This window comes from Hippoglossus hippoglossus, chromosome 14 (genome assembly GCF_009819705.1).
Source record: "Hippoglossus hippoglossus isolate fHipHip1 chromosome 14, fHipHip1.pri, whole genome shotgun sequence".
NCBI lineage: Eukaryota > Metazoa > Chordata > Actinopteri > Pleuronectiformes > Pleuronectidae > Hippoglossus > Hippoglossus hippoglossus.
Genome location: NC_047164.1, coordinates 20,535,068 through 20,557,585, shown reverse-complemented (window position 1 = coordinate 20,557,585; position 22,518 = coordinate 20,535,068). Strand labels below are relative to the sequence as shown.

At 41.1% G+C, this 22,518-nt stretch overlaps 1 protein-coding gene across 1 annotated transcript in view; it reads left to right on the top strand.

Moving 5' to 3' along the window:
• Nucleotides 1–22,518, top strand: part of cxadr (CXADR Ig-like cell adhesion molecule) — a 40,577-nt gene that overhangs the window by 8,653 nt on the left and 9,406 nt on the right. Inside the window, exons 2-3 of the mRNA XM_034605870.1 lie at nt 18,319–18,488; nt 22,204–22,408. Of these exons, the coding sequence (XP_034461761.1) occupies nt 18,319–18,488; nt 22,204–22,408 (375 nt within the window). The remainder of the gene's footprint in view (nt 1–18,318; nt 18,489–22,203; nt 22,409–22,518) is intronic.

The following is a 22,518-nucleotide window of genomic DNA, read 5'->3' as shown; positions in this document are numbered from 1 at the left end:
CCCAGCAGTAAGCCCCCACTCTCTCCGCTAAGAACATTAGAGTTAATTGTGTGTCTAATCTTGAAAAATATTATGGCTTAGAAAATGAGCGACATAAGCAGAAGGTGGGGTGAATTTTTGGGAGGAGGAGGGGGTAAAGCAGCTGTTGAACGAGCCATTTTTAGCACCTATCTCATTGAAAAACATTACACATTGTCGAGTGCGGGTATGGTGCGAAAGGCAAACAAATGTCTGTAAAAAAGCTCCTCTCTTGATTCAGTCCCACTTGAATTTTCTCCCCGTCTAACTGATATCGAAGTCAGTCTCTTTCTGTCTTAGTCTGATGTTTAATCATCATGTCAAAGTATGTTTATGCTAATAACGCCTGTCCCTATAAGAAAAAAGGGATTTGTTATTTTTTTTTAAAAAGCCTGTTGCCATGCACAAAATCCAACTTTGATTTTTTTGGAGTTGGATTTTGAGAGTGGGATTGCTTGTTTTGTAGTTTTAAGAATTATAGGAATGCAGTTGGGCAGCAAAATTTCAAGATGCAGGCAGAATTTTGTTACGAGTGTTAAGAATACTAATACAATGCAACATAGAATTAGAACCATAAAATCCTGTTTTTTGTACCTTTTTTTTTTTTTTTTGCGTCATAATCAAGCTGAAGCTAAATTGAAGGGTCTGCAGTGCACCTACTCACAGGTTTGAGTCTGTGACTCTGTACAAATGTAGACCCCACTGTATATCAAGTGGGGTTGTATAGTGAATCTCAGAATTATCTGGATGAATTACAGTGTTGAATCATATAATCATCAAGTGTGTTTTTAGGTGCGGTAAGATGTGAAAGAAAGAGGCTGCTGCACATGCCGGCTGTAGCATATTTACAAAGTGGCCCTAATCTCCTTTGAAAAAATTAATGCAAGTAAACACTTATTTTCATGAAAAAGGCATTACATGAGATTAGATGAAACCTTTCCCCACAGGGAATCAGGTCATTGCAGTCATGGTTTTCACTGGGTTTTCACTGGGTGTAGATGTTGTCTGGGGGGTGGTGGTTTGTGAGGTTGGAAATAATTCAAAGAAAATTTTATTTATTTATTCATTTGTGAAGCAACTTATGATTTGATTCCAGTTCAGGAATCTTTGATGTGATTTAAAAAAGATTATTGATGCAACTTGATGCATGCACATTTTTAAATGATCACTAAAACAAATAGATTCAAAACAGGATTAAAATTGAATTATAATTAAAATATAATTAAATAATGTTTCCAGAGTAGAAAAATTAAGATCAGCAAAGGTACTTTTTACACAGTATGTCCTGGTGACAAATCTAAAATATCATTTAAAGAAGCACTACTCCTGACATCAAAATACAGAATGACGTTTAGAAAGACTGAGGAAGAGACATTAGTCAGTATCAGTCCATCCTCCTCCCGCTGCTGTGATTCACTGACCGGTTCAGTTTGTCTCAGACACTTGATACGTTTTCTACTTCTAAGATCCGTGGCGAATTAATAAACAGGCTTTAGGTATTCAGATAGCTCTCATTTTACAGGCAGAGGAGAGGACACAGAACCTAGCATGCCCATTAATTGCCAACAAAACATGATAGAGAACTGTCAAAGTGGTGTTTTCTTTCTTCTCATTTGGCTATGGTACTGTGAAAAAATAATGATAGAGACACACCTGATCGCAGTGAGAGAGAAAGGAAAACACACCACTCCATTCTTAGTTTCTTGAATATGCAAAATTGTAAAAATGAACCATTTGTATATGAATATTATTATAGAATTATTATTATACCTAAATGATCTGTGATATTGTACATACATTGTTCTAATTTTCAAACTAGTCAGCCAGACAAACCAAAAGTCAGTGTATTCCAAGAGAGCAGTGTAAACATACGACGGCCATCAAGCGCACTGCAATGGCCCAAAACATTTCCATTAGGAGAAACATGAAAAGCTAATTAAGAAGCGATGCCACTTAAAAAACATGAAAATATACAACAAATACAACAATTGAAAAGTGCTGAAAATTAAAAAAATCATTCGATTTTGACACCAAAAAACCCCAGAACACAAATGCAACAGAAACACTGCTGCTCCAGTGCTAGATGTATATGTATGATGATCAGCACATCTGTCACAGTTGGGCATAGAAAAGGCTCATCGCCTGAACCACGGCAAGGTCAGCAAGCCACAACACACATTTAATTACTGTAGTGCATCTCGCCACCATGTGAGGGAATCGGCAGCTGGCCCAGTCGCCCTCCAGAGAGATGAGATTGAACTGAAAATAGCTCAGTGACTGGCTGGTTTATGATGGTCAGAGCGCACATTACTGCACAACCTTAATCACTAGTGCTGCTGTTTTAATAAGCGGCGCACAGGGGCCACCAAGCTGCAGTTGTTGCTGGTAAGTTCCAAAAGAACCAGCTGTTAAGTGTCTTAATGGAGCACATGTATAATTCATGGGCACACATACAGCTGCGTGGCTGGCTGGCTGGCTGACTTTCTCTGGTGGCTGATAATTGGGAGGAGAAAAGTAACACCATTCCATCTCAGTCGTACCGGCAGCTCTGCTCACAACGTGGAGGAACATCAGCTCTACATTTAATCCCTCTGGGACAGGATATCTATCTGATATGAGCAGGGAGATGATTTATCAGACAGTTAGTGCTGTAACACAACTCAGTGGCTAGAGTTAGTAGATTAATGACCCATGGACACATAAAAAGAGCCTGTGGCTGCCTGCAATGTCACCTGGCATTTTATCTCCTAAAAAGTCTCTTACCTCCAACTCTTATTAAGGGGCCATAAACAGAGCTGTAACACACTGAGAGCTTTAAAGACTTTGTGAAAAAGATGTGACTTGTGTGGACATCACAAGTCTGTGACAATCCATCTGCTGTAAAATATGTGTGAAATATATTTGTTTGACAAACCATAAACCTCATCACAACACATTTACTATCAGGTTGTCTGATTCAACATTTTGTATTTGTTGCTTCATATTTTCATGTCCAGGCGATACAGTGAACAGTCACCGTTTTGCCCTATTCACTTTCACTGAGATTATGTACTGTCAGCCTGATCCAGGTTGACCAATAAGCAGGGTTTGGCTGCCTGTCAAGACAACTCAGGGTTCGGACCATTTTAGATGTCATAAGAGCCATTAGGGAGTTGGCTTGTATGGAAAGTCTCAGGCAGAAGCACTTTGCTACATTCACCCTACACTCAACAACCAGACGACCTTGCAGAATCTTCTTTTGGTGTTGGATTGTTAGTATGTTGCAATGTTTTATTATTTAGCCACATATGTTTTAACAAGATATTGTCAGGATGGAATAAAGTCAAAGCTTCACATGTAGAAGGTGTAGTCATACTCCTGATAATTAAAGGAATATTTCTTGACTGATTTAAAGTTTGTTGTGACAAAACAGGTTGAATGTTCCTTTTTTTGTTCATCCTGATATAAAAATATTTCCATTTCTGAGGAAAATTTTACCATTTTATTTTAATAAAATCTTAGGTGAATCTGCCGTTCAGTAATCACAATGATTATAATTATAGTTTTTATTGGTAATGGCTGAGTAGTATTCAGACTCCCTACCTTAGCATGAGGGACTCACAAGGATTGTGAGTCATTGTTATCAGCCTTACTGTTTATTGCTGACCGTCTTTCCCATTGTGTGCTGTGTGTGCTAATTTACTGCCAATGCAAACAGAACATACTACTGCCGGTGCTTCACAATAAAAGCATTTAACCTGCAGTAGTGCAAGTACTATACTTACAGCCACAGGAAGTGCATTGTTGTTGTCAGTAAAGTTAATATTGTTTGGGATTGTTTATTGTGCTGCATTTTTTTTTCCATCAGTGGTTGAATAATGGGACAATCAGGAGCAGCCACCGTGAACTGTTAGATGAAGAGATGTAGGTGACAGGCTTCGCACACTTACCCTCCAAGATGAACAACTTTTCTTCTAGAGCAGCATGACATCAGATGGCAGAAGTCCAATTATTAACTGATTTCTTTGTTTAAGTGAGTTTGACCTGGTAATGGAAGCAGCAGCTGCTCTTGTGTCGATTTCTGACAAAGTATCTGCTCATTGCAGCTACTTCAACACAAGCCCGATTTGTCAAAGTGAGTGGCTCCAGACTTTCTCTGGAGTTTCTCCTGCCAGCCTACTGGTAAAATCTCTGGAGGACGTCCAAATAAGCTCATGTGAGTACAAAGCAGATCCTCTGGAGGATTCACTGCGAGCGAGTGGGGGTGGTGATGACGATTCTAACACACAACAGATGCAAAACTGAGTTCTGTGTTGTGGTGAATGCATTTGGATGGATAAACTCCTGCTGCGTTGTTCATGTGTTAAAGGCAACCTCCAGAGAAAGTCCAGACACAATTCTGAAGTCATCCTCTGGAGTTCATGTCTGAAAATAGTGTTAGCAACGCTTATAACCTGTTATTTTGTTGCAGTCATCGCTGGTAGTCGGGGCTGATGCCATTTGTTTTCTTCAGAAATTGGTTGTGTGATAGGAGAGTGACAGATCAGGGAAGAATATGTTAAGACTGATCAGGCCCAATCAGGAAGCCAGACTAGGTGTCTGCTCGATCATTTGCAGAAGTCTCAGTTTTAGGGCTCTCAAACTCTGGAGTAATGTGCATTCCAGGCATAAATGTAGTAGTGATGTGTTTTTATAACTGAAAAAATTTGTGAGAATGGAGCTCAAGTGTTGACTGTAGCATAAGAACATACACCAGATCAACCACAAGTGTCACCGTAAGCATAACAGAAAAATGTAAGCACATCTTGAATGTGTTCTGATTCAACTTTACCAAGTGGAAAATATTACAGGCTATTACAAACGTAGTACAACCTCAGTTGAAAATAAGCTTCATGTTTACTTGTTTCTTGAAGCCATTATCATTAGAAACTGAAATAAATGATGAAAGATGTTGCGTGTGCAACTGCTTTTAACTGGAGTGGATGGGCTCCTTATTGCATCTCCACTAACGGCTTTACTCTGCTATGTGGTACAAAGTAGTACAGTAGCTGCTCTTTGATTCTGTGGCAATTTCACGCTTTGGAGTTAAAATTAATGTGGGGATAACTTATATGTCGATGTGCACTGTGTTTAATGTTTTCTTGAGGAGTTTGCAGTAATCAGGTCTCTAAGATTCTTTTTATTTATGTTGTGGAGATGGATCTAATTAGCCTTTGAGACTATCAGGGTTAAAACTGCTCACTCGCTGCGGTCCACATTTGCGAGAATCTGGAATCCCTTCAAATCTGCCCCTTTTAATGGTGCATTTATCTCCACTGTCCAGACGCTATGCTCCTCTTTGTGAGTATGACAAGCTTCATCTCATGCACAGTTTAAGAACACAACATGAAGAATAAATACTATCATAATATGTCAGGAGCAAAATTGTAGCACTGCAGGATAGCTAAACTAGTGCAGTGGAGTTATTTTTAACATTCCCAAACGTGTCCTGTCACTTAACGGTGTATGTAGACTAGAGTGGTCGTTTTGAGCTCTCTCCTCATGTCTAGGCTGCGAATGTGAGCTAGAGGCATGAACAAACCCAGCGGTCTCGGTTAAGCTGTAACAACAACTGACAGTCTTTGCCTGCAGCTTCCTACAGGGCTCAGCACTCAGGTGCTTTTACTACACCTGCCTCAAAGAACCTCTGAGTGAAGAAGAGACTCCAGCCTTGAAACATCAGACCTGTTTCACTGCCTGTACAGAGAAAAAAGAGGAGAAGAAAAAGGATTATCCATCTTGTTATCTTTTAACAGCAGCCTTATCTTGATGTCCTGCTGTAGTGACTCCCCCACACAGAGGACAGGAAGGGACTGTCTGTGTTGTTACACTTTCACAAAGACTGCATTCTGGCTGTTGGAGAGTCCTTTGGACAGGATGAGAGGGTTTAGCTAGAAGGGATGTTATAAATGCATTTGAAAAGAAATTGACGTATTAGCAGTTATTACAGAGTACTTTGTCAATGCACCATTTCTGCCTCAGGCAGCTTTCAGCACCAATGTTTTCAGTGAAATGAACTGTGTTAGTCCTGTGGCCTTTCACAGATCACTCAACACATATAGGTCTATGTATTTTCTAGCGATGTCAAGAAGACCACCATCATGCATTATCCTTGAGGCAGGGGAGCTAATTTTAGATGAGAATCTAGAGAAAACGGCATTAGCAAGGCAGACTAATTGACTGCCTCCCAGTCCAGCCGACAGCATTACACCCCTCTGTACTATGTGGAAAATACTGTGTAAACCTAACATAGGCAGAGGTAATACCTTAATCTGCAGGAGTTGGTCCTCTGCAACCCACACAAAGCCTGAGAAAATCATCTGTATCAGAGGTAACTAAATCTCCTCTTTGCCTAGTTTTTACCAGCAAACAGACTGCTAGTTATTTCAACAGTGGTCAGGCTTTAAGGTTTATAACATTCTGTCTGAAAAAAGAAGGGAGGAACTCAGGAATTCATTGGGAGGCATCTGTGTTTGAATTCCTGATATTTTATACATGCCTGTGTCTGCAGTCTGGCCTCACACCTTAATCCTTTTGGTGGTTTGGCTGAGAGCCATACGAGTCTTTACCTCTTCATAGGTGTTTACTTAATACATACATTTTGTGTATATGTGATCAGATTTACCTCAGCACTTTTTAAAGTATATATTTAACAGTTGACTGAGCACAACTTGCCTGAGTTCTAAGTGTCAGTGATTTGTTTCAGATGGTATGAGGAAGTAGTTTCTTTTTGCTGAGAAAAGCAAATCTGACTAAAGTTGGATTGTTCATTCTCACGGCTCCCAGTTATTTCAGTAAATGTGCTAACGTGAAACATCCAGCCCCACCTCAGACTGAGCAGATACGATTTCTGAGCTTTGGAAATGTAAAATTGTCTCCCCTTGTGAATTTTTATACAATTCCTTCACTAATGCATGTTCAGAGCTCCAGAAAGGACCTATAATCCTTAATTTAGCCCTGTGTTTCAAGGGGTATACACTTTAAGCTGATTTATTGTTTGTTCACCCTCTGACATGATTAAGCCCAGTTGTAAGAAACCTTTATTTTCTCCTGTATACTATACTTCTGTATCACAAACATGCATGTGAGAGTGTATGTTCTGTAAAACCCAAATGAAAACCAGTCTGTGAGAGTCCATCAACAGTCTGAATGAAGTAGCTGCACTCTGCTGCACTTGTGTCTCAGTGTTTGATCAGCGATGCTGCCTCCTGATCACAGTTGGCATGGTGCCCTGGGGCCCGGACAAAGGCTGGGCTGGGGAGCCGGCAGGGGCCTGGTCTGTATCAGACACTTTATTTGTTTGGGGGGATGGGGAATAGGATAGGCTGCCGCACGGCTGCCTCCCCCTCAGTGCACAAAAACCCCTGTGTCGCCCCATGACTGCACCCCACTGAGACATCTGGCTTTAATTTGTTTGGTTCATAGTAACCTGCTGGAAGCGTAGAACACAAATACCTACCTTTAATAAACAGTATTTCTTTCAACAGCCCTACTATGTTTTCGCGTGTGTTCTCTGGATCATGTAGTAACTGGAAGCTAAATAGAGGTAATATACAAAGAAAATTAGACAGCCACAGTACTTTCATTTCCCAACCCATCTTTGTCCGAGATGCCTGTCAACATGTCCATCCCAGTTTCCTATGCAGATAATGCAAATAAACACTTTTTGTGGGCAGCGTCAAGCAAAATATTCTGCTAGGTCAGTTAGATTAACAAGTTTAAATTGTAAGTTCAAAAGTGAAGTTAAAATCAAAAAACGGAGTCATATTTCGATCCAATGTGCACATATGATATGTGCTGATAGCAAATGTTACCGGGGATAATGTTTGGCCAACAAATACTTAACTGCTGTGTCACACTATCTCTAACTGTGTCTGATGATTGATTTAAAACCTCTACCTTCTCCACCACCACACCTCCTCCTACAATGAGAATTAAGGGACAACAAAGACACAAACTGTGTGTGTGTGTGTGTGTGTTTGTGTTTGTGAAGCATATTCCTACGATGCCCTGTTTCTCAAATCCTGCAAATTGCTTTCACGTGTTCAGGAATTGCTTGCAGGGATTACTGGATTTTTTGTTTCTCCTGCAAAGTGAGAAGGACATGGTTTTGTAATTACTGCCGTCTCTCACGGAAGTAAATAGTCCTCTGAATTGCACCTACTCCCAAAGACAGGCATCTTTTCAAACAAGACACACCCGTGTATCTCGGACACATCTCAATTTCAGCACCTTCATACTCCTTTATCACATGACTGTATTGGAAAATTTGATGTTGTTTCCCATGAGAGTGTTTATCAGCTGGTTATCTGTTCGCTGCTCGCTGGCCTGGCATTCTTCCTATCAGCTTTACAGCACAACCAGTTCCCTTATTGTTGTTTCCAGCTCACTGTCCCTGGGCTTCAATGAATCCTCAAGGACACAAGCCTTTTATATGTATATTGTGTGTGTGTGTGTGTGTGTGTGTGTGTGTGTGTGTGTGTGTGTGTGTGTGTGTGTGTGTGTGTGTGTGTGTGTGTGTGTGTGTGTGTGTGTGTGTGTGTGTGTGTGTGTGTGTGTGTGTGTGTGTGTGTGTGTGTGTGTGTGTGTGTGTGTCCACAGGTCTCGGAGACACCGGGCATTCTTATCTGACTCCTCAGCGTGCTCTAGATAAATCTGCCTCTTCTCACAGGGACGAGGGGACAGAGGGAGAAAGGGATGCAGGATGGTTGGCCAGGGTTATTTTTAGTAGTTTCTGTCTCGCTTTCAAACCGTTCATGGTAGCAGAGAGGTTAGACAAACAGCCGGTTGATTCTTAACTACAACCTTGTAAAATGGTAATGCATAATGCAAATAAGAAGTACAAAACCCCTGGGCCATGATTTGAGAGTTTTTGTGATGAGGACTCAACCTTTTTGATTAACGATCAAGCCAGTATGATTTTGTCCTTCCTATCTCCTTCTCTTCTCTCCCCCCTGTCCTTTCTGTGGTTTATTCCCTTGAGACATGAGTTTTTACTAGTTTTTAACTGATGGTGGAATTAATAATCCAATTTGAGTTGATAGAAAACATGATTAATAATTATTATACCATATTGTAGCAGCAGCAGCAGGGAGGCAATGATTGTTTTATATCGAAAAATACCAAGATTACTGGTAAGACCAGGCTTTCATAATTAAGTAATTACATCAGAGTTATTGTCACTGTAACTGTTGATGTCTATGGTTCGTGCAGCGAATTGTTTTCTGTAGACATTCACAGCTATGGCAGTAACTACATCCCCCACAGGCTCGTCTAGGCTGTCAAATGCTCAGGCGGCCGAGTAAAGTGCCTGTCATTCGTCACCCCTTCATCATTTAATGTTCAATTATGTCAAAACAGCCTTTAGGTCATCTGCACTGGGAATTGATGGCTGCGCTGTGTGGCAAGTGGAGCTTTCATGCTGCGTTACAGCACAATCAGTATGGTTCAACAGTCGCCATCCCTCCCCAACACTAAATAAACCACGCCAAGCTCACTCTCAGGGCACCCACATTGCTTCAAATTGAATAGTTTCAGCAGGGGCACTGGGGCGAGCATCCAGAGCCTCCTTTTTTAGCAGCAACCAAGTTATGAAGTTATCCTCTGCTGTGCCTGAAATAATTGATGTTCCTCAGCGTGGTCACAGGGGTTTTGCATGCCTGTTTATAATGGGGAGAGTAGAGTGTCTGTGCTTTTTAATTTGCTCATTCCAAAGCCCTCCGACTGCATTTTTACTATAATGAATCGCACCATCATTGCACATCCAAGAAAATGTGCAGTCTTCACAAGCTCTGTCAGTTTTTGCTCTCATGAGAAAAGTGTTTTCTTTCTACTTGGTTGATAATCATTTTTTCTCTCCTAATTATCATATTGGGTGTGTATGTTTATTTTAGGAGCACTTAACTGAAATTATTTGTACTTGCACCGATGTTGATGAGAAAAACGTGCAAATGTATACCTTGTGTTTTTCACATCCATTTTCCGTGCCACAAACACTCGTAATTTTCTTTGATCATATGTATTCGTCTGAATTTACCTAAAACTAGACTGAAGCAATGCTTCCACTGCCACTGAGGCAAACATCAGGCCAATAACAAACCAAGTGTTACAGACACACAAACCTTTTAAAGAATGTAATGGAGGTAAATCCCAGTGCAATGTCTTTCACCTAGCCAAGCTTTTTCCTGTCACTGTTGTTGCCTTGTGAGCTTGAAATAGCTCCTGCCTTTATCTCCCCATGGAAAGACTTGGCTTCTCAGACTTTACTCCAATGATTCTCTTTAAGGTCAAATGGTGGAGAAAGAAGCTTATGATCCACTATGACCACTGCCAATCTCTCAGGGTCTTTAACTTGGCTAGCACAAGGGTCAGGAGCTTGTCAGTCTGTCTCCTGGTTTCAGGGTTTATTGTGACGCTGCTCCTTACACCACAGCTTAACCTCATGTCTGGTCTATCTTTAAGACATGACAAATTGCTTCTGTGGGAATGGTGTCCATGCTTAGGAATCTACGTATGTGTCATTTAAAATCTAATCTTTTCGGTTTGCAGAATATAGCCACAGGTAATCAGTTGATGCTCATCGTAGATATACTGGTTAGTGTACATGTCGGCTAATCTGCTCATTTCAGAACACTAGGTTTGAGGTAAATTGATAAGCGACAAGTTTTTCAATCTCTTTATGTTTGTGTTTAAACACAAACATATATATATAAACACATTGTTTATTTTCAGTCTGAAAGTAATGTAGATGACAGCAGGGGATATAAGCTGAGGCATGACAGTCTCGTAAAGTGAGATAAGTTGCACTATTTGGACACCTGCCGCAATTCACTGGACGGCCGTGACTCCAGGCGTCTCTGCCTCACTACAAGTGGCTAGCTGGCTCAACTCACAAGGAATTTAATGGTCTCACCTGAGAACAGGGTGAAAAAAGACTGAACGCTGAGCTAATCTCTTGGTTTGTGCTTGAGGCATCTCCTCCGGTTAAGAGGTGAAGCCACAACAGTTGATTCAGTGTGCGGATTCTACCGCAGTGAATTATCTGGTTCTGACAAGCCATAGCTGTGTGAGATAACTAATAACACTTTAATATCTTGCATATAAAATCCCCAAAAAATAAATACATTTCTACCTTGTTTTATTTTTGTTGCAGACAAAATGTGCCGTCGACTGTTGTAAAGATGCCTAATCATAACTGATTCAGGCTTGAGTTTGTTCACTTCCACAAACCTCTCTCTCGCTCATGTTGTCTCTTAAGCACCACGGCAACCTCCGAAGGGATTGGTTGCCAGGAGACAGGATTCGCTCCCCATTGTATGCAACAAAGGTGGAGGGGATGGGTGGTGGGGTTACAATCAGCAGGACCGGAGAGAATTGGAGGCCTGGGGGGGCTGGCACTCCACAATCATGGGTGTGTTAGAGAGGAGGAGGAGGACAGACAGAGAGGGGCATGGAGGTTGGGGTGAGTGAATAGCAGTGGGGCTATAGGATAGAGGGCGCTGACACCTGAAATTCCTCATGCTAATTCCTGGTCTCCCAGTAACCCCACTGGGATGTGCTGTGTCAGACAGTATGAGGGAGACCAGCAGGGATGAGACACTCCGAGAGACACTGGCAGTCATGAATAGTTATTAAGACACACTTTCTAATTAGCCATCGTGCCCTCCCCCACTGTGTATATGTGTGTCCACGTGTGACTACTACGTGAACATACACTCTTACACAGTGGCACACATGTTCTTACTACACCAGAAGACACATTATTTCTGCTGTACATGTATGGCTGCAATTTCCAGCAGTCATTTTTTCATAGTTTTCTTTGGACTGGAATGGTGGTCTCTCTTTTCAGCCAATGATTATTACCTTTGAGGAATAGAGACAGTTTACTTTTGTTCTGGTGCCATTACTCAAAATACAGACTGATGCTCACCCAATCTAAGCCAGTGATCATACAGAGTGCTCTCTCACCGTGGAGCCCGGTGAGATCATTTCTGCTCGGTGTCACATGCTCCATTGTTCACACACTTCATGTACAATATGTGCTGATAGTTACTGATTAACACTGTGAGCTGCCTTTTTGAGCATGCTAACAGAGTTGTTTGTGTTATTCCACTACGAGCAGTTAGTGGAAGGGAATGATTTTTTCCCAGCCAGTTGCGTTAAAATCCTCCATCAGAGTGTTTGCTCCAAGCAACAGTCATCCAACCGCTCTTGTTTTCTAAGTGATTATAATTTTTACTGCTCCTGCTGGACTAATGGAGTCATTCATGAATGTACACATACCAGACAAAGTTTAAACAGTATGATCCTGTATTTTTATTCACTGATGTAAAGTAGGCAGATTCATGTACTTCCATTTAATCAGGATCTTTTCATCTTTGAAAATATAGATATTTGATGTTGGTGAGTTTTGAACTATTAAACACTTAATAATCAATAAGTAATAATACATTACTTGCATATATATTTTTTGTTTATCTGTTTAGCGATTAAATGACTAAAGTTCTACATCGGTACATAGCCGTTTTCAGACATGACCTGCGGGTAAAGTCCGGAGAATTGCACCTACTCAGGAGAAAATACTCAGGATCTGTGGAGTTCAGTGCATGTCTGAAAGCAGCTTAAGTGGTCAAATAATCTTTGAGGACTTGTTTCCCTTTTGCTGCACTGTTTACAGGCCCCATGTAATGGACTTTTTATTAAAATGATTAAAGAGATTCTTTTTTTTACTGATCTCCATTATAGTGATTTGCATTTCACTGATAGGATGGCCATCTGGGTGCTTGTGCATGAAGCATATAAAACGTGACGCAATTATTTTATTGGTGAGGATGACGAGGGCCAGGAAATGTCTTATATGACATTGGTAGAATGGTGTACAATAGTCTGGACTTTTAAAGCAACTCAAAACCTTTTACACGTCTCTCTATAATATAAATATCCATGACTATAAGCAACATTCTTTTTGCTTAGTTAGTATTTATTATGAGTTGAACACTTAAAAATGTTTTAACCCAAATGTTCCAAATGAACCCCACCCTATTAAACCAGTGAGGAAAACAAGAATTAAAACAGAAATATAAAAAACTGCCAATATTAGGCAGAAAATGTGTTTTCCTGTCAGATCCAGCTGCCCATATTAAGAGGAAGTCTGAGAACACATGGCCTTTAACATTGTTAGCCTGTATTGCTATAGATGCAGATTTACTTAGGCTTATAATAAACTACTCAAATGATCTGATTTGCATTTACCACAGTTCCTCTACTAGAGTTTATACTTCCAGTAGCTGTATTAAGCAGAATTATATATTCCTGTCTGTTTATTAAATGCGGTTTTAACCTTACAGTACACTTGTGCGGTTTATATACTTCTTATCTGACACTGCTGTCACCTGAGCCCTCAGCCAGACACGTTCATAAGCGTAAGCACATAAATCTGTTTGCTAGTGAGGGGATGATTTTCTGAAAAGACACTTTTTTTTGCATTAGTCTGGAACTCAAGGAAACAAGCCTCTAGCTGAACTGTAATTTAAACGATTGCTGCCTAAAGCCTGACAGGTCTGTCATTGATTTGAGAGGTACATCACACAGTGTCCCTTATTACCTGTCACAGAACACAGTACCTTCCTTTTCCCCCCCTGAATGCAATTTCCCCCTCTTTCTATGCAACTTTGAAAAATACTCCAGCTTCTTTAAGTGCTCGATGAATCGACACAGCTCTCTGTCATGCAGATGCCAAGCTGTGTATCCGTTTTGACAGTGATAGACATATCTCATTTTTCTCTATATTGCGCCGCGTTTCTCTTGCTCCTGCTGAAGGGAATGGATCGCTCCCATCAAGGGCATCTGTCATAATCTGTGGGCCGAAACGACCAGCTGCAGCACCGGGGGAGGTGGCCAGGCAATGAAACTATGCTTTTGCAACCATACCAAATGCCAGCCTCTGAGCTTCAACAGTAGTCGGTGTGTGACTGAGACTGTCATGTCTCTGTGTATACACTTGTGTGGTGTATTTTCATTCAGTTGTCTGCCATCGCTCAGGGCTCAGAGTGTGGTTGGAGGCTGAAACGGACATGAAATGAGGCAGGGACCTCAACATGTAGCTTACATCCTCCACACCCTGAGGGCCAGGATCTAAAGACTTAAGCACAATCACACAAAATCACAACCACTACTAGAGGGATTATTTTATTTTTGGGTTACGTCGACATCCTGCTTTTCACCTTGACCTTGCTCAGACTCTACATAGATTTGAAAGAGAAGCAGTGCAGCCAACATTGTGAGATTGGTAAAACAAAGTTCTGAAATCTGTCCATAGTCCGGCATCGATTCCTACATAGCCTGCACCTACCTGACCAAGTCACAGCGCAGATTTCGGTGTGTAAGCTATATACTGAAATAGTTGTCCATCCTAGGCCTGGGAGATTTTAGACCTGATTGGCCCCGGCTCTGATGGAATACTGAGCATAAACCCGCAATAACCAATGAGATTACCGGATGTTGCGTACTTGTATAGCTGCAACTAAAAACATCAATGTTGTTTCTGTGAGATCCCAAGGAATCGCCACTGTGAAATGGTTTCATACAAACGGCAAGAATGTGGTCTTGCGTACTGGCCAAATTGTTTAGCGTGTGCCTTCTGATGATTTATAATATAAACAAATGGGTCTAATCTGTCATTATGTCTGTGGGAGTTTTACAATTGGTTAAGAGTTGAAAATCCTCTAGTGTGCACCAGGCCTTACAGGCAACATAAACATCACAACACGTGCTTTACTCTGGTGCCAACACATTCTCTACACGGCTCTGGCAGCATGGATCATTAGCCTTAGAAAGTGTGGCTGTATTTCATGTGAAAGGATTCTGACACCGGGACGTGCATCAAATGTGTGAGCGTCCCTGACCCTGGCGGTGGGGAGACAATTGATTACAAGTTTGGAGCAGGAGTTTTTTGCTGTATTAAACATGGAAACTGCTATTTAGTGTTAAATTATTGTAGATAGGTTAGTTTTGATTTAGAATGTGATTTTATTCTGTAAATGAGTTTTGCACTTATGTTTGTAACTGTTACATGTAAAACTTCAATTTCCAATTTGCCGTGGCGATAAAAAGGTGCTCGTATTGTCGACTGTTATTTTGTGCCTTGTTAAAGAAAAAAGTATCGGTTGTGGCACCATCTATGCACTGGAACCGTTTTAAAAGTATTGATTTAGCACCGGAATAAAAAATATAGGCGGGAAAAAACAAAACAAAAGATGCCCAACCCTAGTGGTCAGAGGTTTCCTTTGCACATACAAAGTTAAAACATACTGTATCTCCAGTGCAAACATTCTACAATACAAACTGCACTTTGAACATTTGCGTAGATCCCTTTTGTGTTTGAATAGATGCACATGCTCTCATTTGTTTGTCTTTCAAGGAAACCTTGTCAGCCAACCTTTCCATAGAGAGTTAAGAGGTTAATTTTCCTGTTGACAAAGTGAGTACAGATGCCAGGGTTTACTCCTGTTTCATTTTCACATTTGAGGCAGCTCTTTCTGTCAGTGTAAATGCAACTAAATGAGATCCAGAGGCAGACAAAGAAAATGCTGTAGTTTTTGAAAAGGTAGAAATTCTCCTTTTATCAGCATAGAATTTTATTTACACGTGTTGGGTGTCATCTGTGCGATGTGTTAAATGCTTGTCTTTTAGCAGCAACATGTTGTGGTAATTTTTTGTGTGTGTGTTAAAGCTGTTCTCCCCCCTCCCCCACTGACTGGAAGGTGGCAGGCTGTCGAAAGGGTTTTAATGTGTTGAGGCAGCATGTGACAACTCCATTCTCTATGGACTGTGTTCCTCGCTGGGGCTTAAATCTCTTATTGAATGGAGAATCTTAACCCAGTTGATGTCACCAGGAAATTATGTTTAGTCGTTCTAAGAATAAAACGCTTAAGAGTCCGTTCCAGTTTGGTGACAGGCCACAGATTTTCTTTATTATCACCCCCATTCCTTTTGCTAAGCTATGCTAGTCCCTTTTACCCACTGTGTGATTTACATTATGCATATTTTACGAGAAAAATTTGCTTCTCAGACAAGATGGAGCCATGTTGACTTTATCACTGACACATTCCCAGAATAAGAACTCTAAACAGCTGACAGAAAATGCTTCAAACTATTTGTCTGTTTTGCATCCAAACGGCACAATTAGTTGCAGGCTAAAGAACTTTTCATCACCAACACTCCTTTTGAATTTACAGCCTTTGGTCTCTGCAAGTTATTTTCTACACTGTTTAAAATGAACATGGTCATGCATCAAAGCAGGTTAAAAACCATGTGAGCAATTATTAATCTGAGGTGTTACAAGACAGAATGTTAGGGCTGTGATCTGGTCGTGTCCGTCAGTGCACCTCATTTGGTCTCCAGATGAACAAAACTTTATAAACAATACACGTAATAACAATTTAAAGAAAGACTGCTGCCAAAGCTGGAGAGGAAAACCATTTGAAAAATAGATCACAAATTCTGCCTGTTAAAATCCTTCTGGCTGAAATGTTGCAGTAAATATAAAACACTGTCGATTAATTATCAGTATAAAAGGAGTAAAGTGGGTCATTATGCTGAGTAGAGTACTTTGATGTTCATATTGTGAATGTCACCTCATGCTATCCTAATTTACGTAGATGAAAAACTACTGAGATAAAAACAATTCTATTGAGAGAGGTTTTTGTTCATGCCGACTTGACAGTTCAGGGTGTAAAGCTCGTAACGTCAGTCCACTGTCTATTACTGATGTCTGTCATAGTCTTTGATGCCGTATTGTTATATCTTTTCTATGTTCTGTAAAACGTGTTTAGTTTGTCCAGTTTGGACTACTGTAAAATATATGGTGGCTCACTCCAGATGTTAATATAAAGTATTTAAATATAAAGGACTCATTCTAGGGTAAAGAAAACAACAATTCGTACAATTTAGATGAAACGCGCTAGTGAAAACATGACTTGGATTAGTTTATATTTAATTTCGGCCAATAAATGAACTAAATTAACTGACTAAATAAAGGTTGTATAGATTCTAAAAGTGTGCATTGTCTGAAGTAGTCCACATCTGCTAAAAAGTACATGTTCCCCACCACCTGTTATAGCCTTAGTCAGCAGCAATGCTCTCAGTTCTCTTTGTTTTTAGATGTTTGTCTGTCTCTTGTATTGTATTGATTGTGGACTAATGGAAGATCTTACACACTTATAAACAAGTGAGACATTTCAGTAGTGGATTTAAGAGGCTGTTGTTAACTGGTTCTGGTGGATATAAAAATTGAATGCAAGTGTCAATCTGGGCACTGCTTAGAACCGTAGGCCAAGTGTCCGTAAAGCCCTGTTTCTATTGGTTGGTACTATTTTACCATTCACAAGTACTACAGCTGGTCTATTTCATAGCAAGGTTATTACCAGTGGAAAGTGAAAATCCTTTGCTATGAAGCCACAAGTGTTAATGGCAGGGTCTAACAGTTCTACATTAAGGCAGCACTGCTTCAGGCCTGCACTAAACTACAGAGCATTATCGATTTGTCACACATGTGCAACAATGAGCGGCGTGACATACTTAAACCAGCAGTTCAATGTTTCTTCACAAACGATGTGCAGTCTCTAAGCAACTAAATGTTCAATCCTCTGTAAGACTTTAACAGCTTCCAAATTACATAATGTGGAACATTTACTCATCACCTCCCAACAGTTTCTTAAGAAAATCAGTCACCTGTGCTTTTCTCTTTCATTTCCCTGTATCTGGAGCTCTGGTGGAATGCACACTTAACCTTAACACTGTTCAATCCTGTGTAATTTCAATCTTCATCAGACTTTTAGTACACACTGTCACCACATTAAATTGGACATTCATCAGATCATAATTCAGTGTGGCTTTTAGCAAACAAATTTAATGAACTTAATAGAACTATCACTTTTAATTGTCTATTCCATCAATCGATTTCCTGTCACCTATCTGGGTCCAGGTTAATTGATTGATTGAATTATATTACATGCAATTATATCCAGCTGGGAAGTGTTGACATAAATATCAATGTTCATAAATGAATGTATAATTACTCCTTGGTTTCCTGCATTGTTTTATTGGTATGACCATGAAACAGATGCAGAGTGAAGAAGGTCTTTGAACGCCTCAAAGTAAAACACTGCAGGAAGCCTGAATTGCATCGTGATGCTTGGACTCCATTATACATACAAACAAGTCTAGTTATTTTCATTATCATACATGTTGACATTAATTTCCACTCTTTGTGTCTCTGTCCAGGTTTGATCTCGGGTCTAGACATCACGTCGACACAGTCCACGCCCATAGAGAAGGCCAGTGGTCAGACTGTGAAGCTTGACTGTCAGTTTACTCTGGCCCCTGAAGACTCTGGACCACTGGATATTGAATGGAGCTTAGTGTCTTCCGACAACCAGAAAGAGGACAAAGTGGTACGTGTAGATGTTCCCTACAAACAGTGTTGCTGCAAATGGCAGTTATCTGTTCTCTGACTGGCTTTTATTTAACACAGTAGAGTGACGTCAAGCTTTGTTCTGTTGCTGGTTTGTTGCTGCTATGTTTTCTTGCAAACTGATCTCCTGTATGAAGCTTTAGAATTTGTTTTATTTTCTCCTATGGAAGGCTACATTTCTTCAGTGTTTGTGTTTTGCACTGAGGAGGCTTTGTGTGTTGTGCAAGCGGTGAAATACAAAACATTTTCCACGCTAGGTGTGTATTTTCTCGGAGTGCTGCAGTGTAACACAGGAAGCATACAGTATGTAATACAAATGTAATTTGAGCCTGGTGTATTTCTGTTGGGCGTTTGTTCTCTGCAGTTCTCTCACAGACACATAGTGGGAGCGATGGGAGCCTGCTTTATCCCAGGCTGTCTTTCCTTTCCAGCATGGCCCTTAGCCATGAAAAGGGAAGACTACACAACTCTGCATGGACTCCAAAGACCCTTGGGCTTTCACAGCCATTGAGACAGATTCTTTGTACAGATCAGTCCAGTGGTGTGGCCCTCCCCCCTTGGCTCGCTGCTCCGCCTATCTCCCACCTGTCACAAAGCTTTCCCATCCCTCTCCTCTTTTTTTCACCTGTGTCCTTTGGCTTTAGTTTTTGTTGCTTTTGTTTTGGGTTTTATCCCAGAATGTTACAAATAGGTCACAGGCTCACCAGTAGATTTCTCTCTCCGTCACCCACCCAGTGTCCATCTTTCCACTGACCAACCGTTCTGCTCTCACCCAGGAAGGAGTATGTCCCCCTGCTACTGGTCACTGCTTTCCGCACTGTCTGGAGTTGCACCATATAATTTTTTTCTGAATGTAATTGTAGAAATATGTTCCCAGAAATGTTCCCTAATAGCATGTGTTATTTTCTTTATTACGTGCCATTTTGCTTAGCAACCATTAGCGCCAAACCTTTGTTGGAATTTGAACGGGCTAGACATCTCTCTCCGAGCGTATTTGTTCTCCTTGACTTATCCGATTTTGCTCACTACATACACACTCTCACATTCATATAGCCTTTAACCAACATGAAGACATGCACAGAGTAGGTTCTTTGTAATTAACAGCATATTAATTCCAAGGGGCTGCTTTTAATATATGTGACAGTGTTCAATGGAATTAGGCCGATCTGCTTGCTCAAAAGCTATACCCGGTCAGACAAGGAGACATGAATGAAGGCTAAACTTTATAGCCAGAGGCTCTCGGATGCTCAGGAACCATGGAAAACCTTTGCTCACTGGTTTGAGATGAGAAAATCCAGGATGTTCTTAAAGGAACCATCAGATAAAACTTGAAAGTAGAGAACTGGATCAGTCCGTGGGATCTCATGAATTGGGGAGTCAAAGCTGTTATGTGGTGTGTCTGGCATGTGTAAGTAACCCTTAATTAAATTCATATTAATAAACCATACAGAGGATTCAAAGCCGTATTTTTTACATTGATGCAATCTGAAGTAATGCCACATTATTATATATTCAGTCCGGTATCTGGTGGGTAACGATGCCCCCCTTCATCTGGAATATCCTGCATATCATCAGGCTCTTTTAGTGGGTGGTGAAGCATTGCTAATGCATGTTGCTTTGTTGGGCTTGAATGAGAGATGCCAGGCATGCCTATAGTAACAGTCATTTGCATGTGTCCCTCATTCCCTGGCTACAGATTAGCTGAAAGGAGGTTGTGCCCTGTGTCTTTACCACAACTGTGAGAACCATTATGAAATCAAATCTGAACAGTGTGAATAGGAGTATTTAGAAAAATACATCAAAATCCCCATGTCATACAAACTGCCTCTTTTGTCCTTGAGCACAGCAGCAGCAAAGCTTTTTATTTATTCAAGTTATTGTGCCAGGAATGTGTGTTTGTTCCCAAGGATTTGGATTTAAAGGCATGACATGATTTGTTAAAAAAATAGGAATGTTTGTGTATCAGTGAGGAATGCGCATGCTAGTGGCCACGGTTTGTTAGATTCTGTGTAGCCTGAATAATGAAGGATGCTAATTCCATGTTCAGGTAGTGACTCTGCTTTAACCTTGCAAACAGCTTGGGGCAGAACCGTTGCAGTAAAAGCATGTGGCAGCAGTGTTTGGAGTTCCTTGCATTAAAAGGCTCTGTGGGAGCATAAAGACACAACACACTCAAGTCTGCAGATTTAGTGTACACAGGTATCACAGCCCTCTGCTTTGCCTCTCAAATGATCTGCACCTCTTCCTCTTCCCTCCCGGAGCAACGGCATCACGTGACAATGACCTCATCTTTACATGTGTCTGATGAAACTAAGCCTGGCCAGTAGAGATCTTTTACCTCTGCAGCATGATCCTTCCACTGAGAAGGGCCCGGCCAGGTGGCGGTTGTATCATTGAATGACCTGATCTCTAATAAAACGCAGCACACACTGTGGTGCTCTTCTGTCCTTTGCGGCCCCTGCCAGCTTGTCTAGTCATTTGCCCTTTTCATTTTCATTCCCTGGGCTCTTTATGGGATTTTTTGTTTTTACATTGGATCGTGATACTCAAGGTTATTGTGAGTTTAAGATTTTTTGCTGCTAAAGGTGTGCATGTGTGTAAACAAACATATGAGCCCACGTTTTTGTCTGGTTTAGCTTGAGGCAATTTAATTTCCTCTCCGCCGTGGTCTCATCTCACATATCACTGTTATTACTGCTGATTTTCTGATCCCCAGCGAGGTTGGAGAGATAAGTTTCCCTCCCATGAGATCCAAGTGGAATGTTAACAGGGTTACCTGTTTATATGGATAATATGTACAAGATGAACACAGCACTCAATGTGAACGCCCTCCTTTTACAGCTCCAGAAACTAGTCTTCCAGTTGGAAGTGGAGCAACTTGGTGTAGATGCACTAGAACCTCACTGAGTCTGCTTCCCTTTGTTTTGCTTCTCTCATGCTTCCTTTGAGTGCTCTGCCTCCTCTGATGGGTTCATTATTCTTCCTCTCCTCCTGCCATGTTTAGTTTTTCTTCCCTCCTCTTCTCCACCCAGGGGTATTGCTGTGCGTATGCCTGGTGTTGATCGTGGCACAGAAAAGCCTGTTGATGACTGTCTCCATGGAAATGTGGAAGAGTATGCCAGTGTCTATAAAGGAGAATGAGGATTTTTTTCAATGTTTGCATTTCTATTTTTCTCCTTGTTCTCTTTTTGTGTCCTTGTGTTTAGTTTTTTCCCCCATCCCTATCACCCCTGCTACTTGTTATGAGACGTGTTTGCTCCACCCTGCTATTATTTCTAGGCATTTCCTTGCTGCTTTCAAGACCCAGACTCTGTGTGTGGTTTTTTTTGGGGGGGGGGGGGGGGGGCACTTGGACAGAATTAGGGGTTACTGCTCTTTGTTGACACAGCAGGTGTTGATTTGACTCCACAGTGGTGGCTTTGTTTGTTCCACCTTCGTTCTTCCACAGCATCGAAAGGGCAGAGCAGCACAGGCTGAAGGGCATTACAGAGATAAAAGAAAGGGCGCTTTCTGTCTTCTATATTTTTTGGTTGGTTCAGTGAGCAAGGCCTTTTCTTTCAGATATTTCAAGGCCTTGGCCTTATTTGTTTTATGGAAGGATTTCAATTTCCATAAACCGATCAGTCAGATACAGGAAATTATTCTAAGTAGGTTTGAGTTCCTAACTCTTCCCTGCACTCCCTTTTCTCCACCAGGTTATCCTGTACTCAGGCGACAGGTCCTACGAGGACTACTTTCCACCCATGAAAGGCAGAGTCCACTTCAACTCAGCCGACCCCAAAAACGGTGACGCCTCCATCAACCTGACGGGGCTGAAATCAACGGACTCGGGCACCTACCAGTGTAAGGTGAAGAAGGCTCCCGGTATCCGCAGCAGGAAAATGTTGCTGACCGTCATGGGTGAGTGGAACAGTCACTACAGCAGGACAAACAACTGGCGTTAGGGTAGCAGTCCTTTTTCCCCTCACAGGGTAAATTCTTTCTCTCCACACAGTGGAAATGCATTAGAT